We start from the raw sequence: 8,668 nt of genomic DNA, 5'->3' as shown, positions 1-8,668 counted from the left end.
AATTCTTAAAACTGATTTTAAATATATAAAAATAAAATATTTTTCTTAAAAAATATTCATTACATATTCATGTTTTTTATGTAATAAATAATTTCTTTATTATTTTAATTTTAATTGCTTAAAATAAACTCAATTTATGTTAACATATTGCTTAAAACTATAAAAATATATACAATCAATTTAAAAGATTTAAAATTAAAATTAAGAAAGTTTAATTATGTCGTGTATTCTTCATTCTTTTGGGTTTAGGAAAAGACAAATACTTGAAAATTCTAATACCGAGATGGATCACCAATACCACTGAATCTCATTTTCAAGGCTTCATTATCATACAGCAGCCAAAGAAAATTCTCAACTAGCTGGAAATACAGTATTTTAGGATTCGCTTATTTGCAAACTAGAACAACAGGGAACACTGGCAAATTAAAGACTGGAAATAGAAATTCGGCCACACTTTCAAACCAAATACAGGCCTGGCCATTTACAAAGTCAACTGAGACCATACGCCATTATTTTCCCTAAGCTATTAGGAATGGCAAAACAGTCAGCATAAACGATTCATAGGTAAAGGTAGCAGAGCCAGTATACCCAGTATCCTTCTCCTTGAATTTGTCGGTTAGTCCCTGCAATACACACAATTAAAAAGTGAGATATTCCCAAAAGGAAAAATAGAAAATGCATCAGCTTCATTTTAATATAGACTGTTTCATTAAGAGGCAGAACTTTTGATGTGTATCAAAGACACATAATAGAAGATTAATAAATATAATTTTATTGAAAATTGTAGCATTTAATGTAATCATAATGCACTAGACCTTGTCTTATTTTATAATTTTCAATAAAAACCTACTGTATAAAACCAACGGTTAATTCATAGTAAGAAATAGAACCAGGTTGATTATGTTTCATGAATCACCTAAATAACACAATAAATTCACGAATAGGAACATGTGCATTTACTAGTCTAACAGAATCCACTATCTAGAAATATCGTTATGCAGAACATGATAGCGTGGGAACTATCCACTACTAGCAAACTTTTAAAAGGTTATACATAGTCCTGTAAATAGGCATGCAGTTCTATAAGCAGTGTCTGATGCTGTGCTACCCATGCCCTATCACTACAATTGGGAAGAAATCAATTTATAAATCCATTCTACAGATAAGAATTGTAAGATATAATCTTAAATTCTTAATTGCTGAAACTGATAAAATAATAAATCAGAGTCATTTAGTAGCTCACCTTAACAGTAAGACAACACCTGCATTAGCAAACATGGAAACAAATCACTTTATATATCCACTTTACACTTAAAAAGACAATATCAACACCTAAACATAATGCTGGTACAAAGAGAAATTTTCAATTTTATTGAAAGTTTCTCCAATTTTAAATCTGAAAACGTAAACTCACTTCAAAGTACAATATGTAAAAATATCTATTTTAAAAAAATCATTAAAAGGACACTTTTCTTCTCCTATTCTAGTTATAGTAAAATAAAACATTGTGAAGTTTTTTTTTAATTAATTTAAATACACTGATAATGTTAAATATTTTTTACAAAGACACCCAGTGGAGAATCCTTTTTCACAATATAAAATATTTTTTCTCCAATAAAAAGATAAAGAATTATTGCAAAGTCATACTCGATAAAATTGTCATATTCTATGGCCCTGCTTTTTCCACCGGTTTTGTCAAACTTGGAGACGAGCAAATCCAATACCACAGGAGAAACAGCATAACCCAAACTCAACAGAGCATCTCGCAACTCAGTCGAATCGATTTTTCCACTCCTATCCTTATCAAATCTCTCAAAAATTGACTGCAATAATATTTATCACTAAGTTAGAAGCACGGTTCCAATAAAACAGTATAATTTGTCAAATTAAAAATCAAGATTAACCCAAAATCAATGAATAAAAGAATAGAAGGAAATACCCTCCAGTTCTGAAGACTGTAAAATAGGGTTGTGAATTCCTTGGGTCCTGCAATGCATTACGTAGTCAAAAATTCAAACAGTGAGTAATCCCTTTCAGCTTGAACCTTCATTAAATATACAAATTTTGATACAAATTTTCAAATTACATCATGAATATTTTAATATAATTATAGCATAGATGGCATCATCAATCAGTTGTTACCGGTTCAACACTTTACCTGCTACAATCTCAAACAATTGATTAGGTTTGAACCGCAATCCCAATTAGGTTAGGCTAGTGTTTCAGAATACATTTTCACCGACTTCTGTTTTACATAATTTATTCAAGAAACGGGGTAAATTTTTCCAAAACAACTCTTTACAATCAACATTCAAAATTCACAAAATCAAAGTTAACAAGTGAGACCCAGATTAAAAAATAATAATAATAACACTGCTTTAGGACACTCAAACTAGCCAAAATTTTGAACAGAATCGTCCCCTAATATAGCTCAACAACTTAGACCAACTAATAACTTTAGTCTCTTGTCATGACTTCAAGCCTAAATTCTTTCCCACGCGCCACTTCTAATCTTATAATAACCATTTTTTTAACTTTAACTCTTTTATACTTTTCCTACATCTTAATTAACTTATCAAACTCGAAATTATTAGATCCAATCCGTTAGAACAGAAGTAAAACATTTAGAAAGACAAATTCTAACTAAAAATATTTATTACATTAAAAATAATATAAAATAAAATGTAATAAACGGGTCTTAAAAGTTAAAAGTTGAAGTTATTACACTAAAAATGTCTCAAACAATTAATAATTATAAAATTTTATTAAAAAAAGAAATATTTATTATATTTTTATAACTTTAATACAATAACAGTATATTTTTTCATAAAATTTTTTTATTTATAAATGCTTTAACATCAACTTTTAACAAAATCCAAATGTCAATTATAAAACTAATTAACAAAAAATATTTATTTATAGTGTCTAAAGACACGCTTTTGTCAATAAATTTAACCAAACACCGACAACACGAAACGACGTGGAAGTAACAAAAGCACCGCATGTAATGGATCCTTCGTGCTACCAAGAAGGCGCCCCTAAAAAGTCAAAACCGAAATTAAACTCGCAAATGAGTCCCCACAACATCGAAAAACGCAAACGCGCAAAAATGAGTTACGTTCCTATGAACGAGTCGCTACCACGTTACCGCATTTACATTAAAAGCAAACGACACGTGTTTCCTTTGTCGCTTTGTCAGTGTCAGGTAAACCAAAATAAAAACAGAAACACAAAACGACGCGCCGGCGTAATTTAGCACCGTGCGCCGGCAAACCTTGTCCTCCGGCGCAATTTAGAGAAAACCTAACCTTCCCAATTCGCAACTTCGAATTCAACGCGAAGGAAGAATGATTCTCATGAGAGAGAGAGAGAGAGAGTGTACCTATCTTTTTGACGTTGGTGTTGGTGAAGTGATACATGAGAAGATGAACCGTTCTCAAGCTGAAGCTTTGGTTATAGGAAGAAAGTGCTCTCTGCATCTCCTTGTCATCGATGAATCCGCTTCCGTCTTGATCAGCCATCTGGAAGCACGCGATCACGTTAGGGTCCGTGCCGGGAGGGAAGGCCGACGGCACAAGCGACGCGAAGGGGCTGCCATACCCCGATACCGGCGGTGGGTAACCGCCACTGGAGCCTCCGTGGGAGTGGGATTCGTCCTTCGGAGGTTTGTTGTAGGGTGCGGCGTAGGGAGCGGAGGGCTGGCCGTAGGCGGAGTAGGGCTGGGCCGGCGGTGGCCCGCCGTACGATTGAGATGGCGGTGGCCCGCCGTACGATTGAGACGGCGGTGGCGCGCCGTAGCCGTAGCCGTAGCCAGGTGGCTGGTGGGGGTAGCCAGACATGATCAGATGAGAATTTGTGTTAGAGTAAGAGAAACGAGTAACTATGATAACGAGAGATATGAGGTGGGTATTTATACATCGGTGGTTTTGGCGTGGTCTGACAAATGCCAATTCTGCACAGATACACCTAACAGTACCCCAATAATATTAAACTTTTGTTTTGCTAAGACATAATAATCATATTTTGTTTAAAAGAAAAGTATTTATTATAATTTTACCTATTGAATGTATTTATTTAAAATTTTTAACTTTTTAAATGTTTAAATTTATTTTTAAAAATTGAGGTTAATTTATTTTTTTAAAACTTTTAAATATATTTCTTTGAAGTACATTAACCCATATCTATATATGAACCTATGATATAATATAAGTCTCTTACTAAAACAATCACCTGAATTATTTTCTAAATTCTTATTTTCTTACTTTATTACATTTATTTTATTAACCTTTAAATAGTATTGAGTAGAATTTCGATAAAGTATTATATTACTCGTTCCTATACTCTAAGTTTTGAAAATATACTCGTGTTTTATTAAATAATGATTTTGATCCTCCTACCTGTTGAATATTTAATTTTTCACATATATTCTTATAATTATTTATAATTTAATTAATTAAAATATGATTTTCACAAATTCTATTAATCAATCAATTAAATTAATTAAAAATAAAAATAAATATTATATAAAATCACAAAAAAGATTAAAACGCAAATATATGAAACTTTAGCATTAAACTCAAATATTATAAGTTATAATACTACTTATCTAGAGTAAAAAATATAGACGCATAATAAAAAATAAAATAATGTCAGGTAAAAAATTAATAATAAAGATAATAATATTAAAAATAAATACTATACATTATTATGTATGTGATTTTTATTATGAGTATATAATAAAAAAGTATAATGACAAAAATATAAAATACATATTACATGTATTTATTATAATTGTTCGTTACAAACAGTAGAATATGTAAAAGAACGTGTTTTGAAGAGACGTATAATTTTAGATTAATCTCTAATGATACAAATTATTTTATATATATAATATTCTTTAACACTTTTAAAAATAAGAAAAATACGTATTATATAAAGATCAATTTAATAATCATTCTTATTCTTTAATTATCTTGTTTAAAATTTGGCCAAATTTGTTTGATTTTAACAAAATTTTGTAGAATTTTAAGTTGTATTATTTGTTATATCCACAGAATAATCATCTTTACTATGTTATCAAAGATGTGAAAATAATGAGATATCCTTTGTAAAAATAAGAATCACTACTAAGAATATGTGAAGTACAGATAGATTTTATAATATTTTTTTTGTCTATAATACAGACAAATTTATAAACAAAAAATAAAAAAAATTATATTAATAAAATCTGTCTATAAATAAAAATAAATATTATTCTTTTTATATTATAGAAAGATATACACAGATAAAAAAATTTATTTGTAATTTTACAAACTAATTTTGTTCTATTTGTACAATTGATTTTTTTATTTGAAATTTGAAATTAAGATGTGAAATATTAGGCGCAAATTACAGACCGTAAAATATGTATATAATTGCATTGATGAAACACAATATTTCATGAATGGAGTTATAATCAATGCATTTATAGACCGATTAATATAAATAATAGAATAAAAAATGTGTCTCTTCCTTCTTCTTCTTTATTTATCTATTTTTCTCTCTCTCATCTCTCTAGCATCTTCGCTTCCATGTGCATTGCCAGAGGTTTGAGCCTCTATTTTAGAAACAAATTGCGTCATTATGTTTCTAGTATTATAATATAACTTTTAATAAAAAAAATTTCTATTTTTGGTGTAGAATAAAAACTTATTTGTTATAAATTATTTCTTACAAACAAATCACACAAGAAGGTGCCAATTTTTAATGTCTTCAAGAGGAGGTTGAAATTTGTAGTGGACTTAGTAACAATAAGAGAGAGTCACTGTATCAAAATAAAGAAAGATGGAGTTGTGGAGGGACAATGATGTTAGAACTGAAAGAGAAGAAGTGTTGAAGTGTGAGAAAAATAGAGTGTTTAAGAATGAGAAGTGATGAGTGATATGAGAAAAGTGGTAGAAGAATATGCCTTTGATAGAGTGGTATAAGAACTGTGAACGAAATAATTGTTATAAATTAATTTATTAAAGACAAAAAATTCATCTATAAATTTATATAAAAAAAATTATCTGTAAATTACAAATAAAATTAAAAATCCATTTGTATAAGTTATCAATGTCAAAATTACAAGATTTTATCAGTTTATAAATCTGTTTGTAACACTAAAATCCGTCTGTAATAATTTAAAATCCATCAATAAATTTATTTGTATAATATGAAGTCTTGGTACGTAGTGAGTGAGCTATCTCTTGAATCTTGAGAGACTTAAACATAAGGATGAGGGATCTCAAGATGTAAGATGGCTCTTCGATTGTAAAGATTAAAAGAAACAGTGGAACTCTTAAGCGGGTTGCTTGAGAAAATTGGGTGACCAAACTAGTATAAATTAAGTTTGCAATCTCTTTTCCCTTATCTCTTTAAATTTATTGCAAATTTATTTTATTTTTATTTTGTTCTTGCATCTTCATCTATGAAGTTAAGCTTTTGAGTTAAATTTTTAAATATTGTAGGAAAAAATAGATTGTAAAACCTAAAAAAAAGTTTATAAACTCAATTTATCTCCCTCTTGAGTTCATTAAGGCCACTTGAATAACAAGATCTTTTGCACCTTCTCTTCTATTCTTTCTTTCTCTCATTTATTTAGAAGGATGTTCTAATTTCTTTTGTTAGGGATTGATGGAAGTAATTTAGAAATTGTAAATTGATTGTGAATATAAATTCTCGGTTATTGATTGAATTGGATATTCATTTATTTTTTAATATAATTCCTGAAGTAGTTATTCAATTGAATTGATTTTAGAGATTTTACATCAATGAAAGTTGAGTGAATACTTCATATCTGGATTGAATGTCAAGATATATGATATCTTAGGAACAAACATTAATTATCTATGGTATATTAATTTCTTATTATTAATGCAATATTTGATTGATTTACAATTAAGGTGATTAGATATTAGGATCGTTGAGTTAAGTGAAATTGATCATTAATCAATTAAGTAACTTATGAATTCAGAACACAAGTAGTTTTGCAATTGAAGAATAGGTAAAATCAACCTTAACCTCATTTGATTAGTAACCTCCTTTTGAAATCTTTCAATACATTTGCTATTTCCTTCCATTTTACTACACTTTTATGTTCTTGTTCTCAATGTTCAAACCTCTATAAAATTTGATTAGTTCAAATAGTTTTTAATTATGTCAATTCCTGCAAACAATATTTAGAACTAACAATTCTATTTTACTACTTGTTACAATCACCAGTACATTTGTTAAATATATTTTAGAGTGAACACATGGTAATCATTGCAGTACTAATAATATTATTAACATAAACAATTAAATAAATACATACTAAGGCTGAATGTTAATTAAAAATTGAATGATTAGCTTCACTCAAAGACATCTTAAACTCTGGGACAATTGGGCTTAATCTACCAAGCCATGCCATTGAAGATTATTTAAGACTATGCAAACATTTTCATAGACGATAAACTAATTTTGACAACTCTTTTTAAGCAACAAATCTAGGAGGTTACTCCATGTAAACTTTCTCATTGAGATCATGGTGAAGAAAAACATTCTTGATGTTATGTTGATATGGAGGCCAATATTGTATGACAACCATGGACAAAAATAAGCAAGTCAAAACTATTTTAGCCACTAGAGAGAAGATGTAGCTATAATTCAAACAAAAGATTTGAGTATAGTTCTTGGTTACTAAACTAGCTTTAAGGCGATCAACTTAACCATCAATGTTAACTTTGATAGTATAAATCTACTTGTAACTAACAATGAATTTCTCAAAGGAAGAGAAATAATGTCCTAAGTGTCGTTGCTTTGAAGCACACGCATTTCATCCATCATTGCTTGATGCCACACATAATGTGAAAGAGCTTCATTTGTATTTTTAGGAATAGGAATTATGAAACACATCTATATTACAGATTAGATAAACAATGATATGTTAAAATAACAATTTTGTTTCCATTATTATTCTTTCTTTAAGTAAACATAATAGCTTGTTTATTCCTTTTACTTCAAAATTTTTAAACTAAAAGATTAACCACTAATTTTATATGCTTATTACCTAGTCCATCCAATTTTGCAAGTCATGAAAAGTTTCTTTAACCTTTCATTAATTACAATTTAGTCTTTTAACTTTGAAATTTTTAACTAAAAACAATCAAAAGCACATTTTATGTTTCATAAGGTGTTTATTTTTTTAATAAATAATTTATTTAGGTTTGCTCCAACTAAATTATAATGTTACTCAGTTTGAATCCAACTAGTTTGAGTTCCAATTCACATAATCTATGAAATTTTTTTATTATGTTATATGAAATTATACCTATTAAAGGTTAAAACTTTCAACACTCAAGAGATCTTATTTTCTCTCTTTTTTATGAATAACTTATGAAAAACAACTTGACTCCTATAAGTTGTTTTCAACTTATTCCAAATAATTTCATTGTTAAATTTAGAGAAAAGTTAATTTTATCTTTGATTATGTACAATTTAGACCTTAAAATTTGAAAATATGCAACGTAACGTCTTATACTTTTAAAAGTGTATAAAATTTTTTTTCCGTTATTCCATGGTTCAATTTTTTTATTTTTTGATAAAAATATATAGAAGGTTGTTTTGCTAGCTCTAGGTTCATAGTGGTGGCTGTTGATGCATTAAGTAC

At 28.5% G+C, this 8,668-nt stretch overlaps 1 protein-coding gene across 1 annotated transcript; it reads right to left on the bottom strand.

The window, feature by feature from the left end:
• Positions 1-205: 205 nt before the first annotated feature.
• LOC113871975 (probable calcium-binding protein CML49) lies at positions 206-3,950 on the bottom strand. The gene is made up of 5 exons (XM_027509084.1): positions 3,383-3,950; positions 1,940-1,986; positions 1,648-1,823; positions 1,244-1,262; positions 206-623 (listed from the first exon to the last, which is right to left on the bottom strand). Exons 1-5 carry the CDS (start codon positions 3,837-3,839, stop codon positions 519-521), a joined length of 804 nt encoding a protein of 267 aa, XP_027364885.1. The 5' UTR covers positions 3,840-3,950; the 3' UTR covers positions 206-518.
• Positions 3,951-8,668: the final 4,718 nt, after the last annotated feature.

This window comes from Abrus precatorius, unplaced genomic scaffold (genome assembly GCF_003935025.1).
Source record: "Abrus precatorius isolate BTA unplaced genomic scaffold, Abrus_2018 Scaffold7, whole genome shotgun sequence".
Lineage (NCBI taxonomy): Eukaryota > Viridiplantae > Streptophyta > Magnoliopsida > Fabales > Fabaceae > Abrus > Abrus precatorius.
The sequence above is the reverse complement of the archived record's forward strand: the minus strand, read 5'-3'. Positions and strand labels throughout refer to the sequence as shown.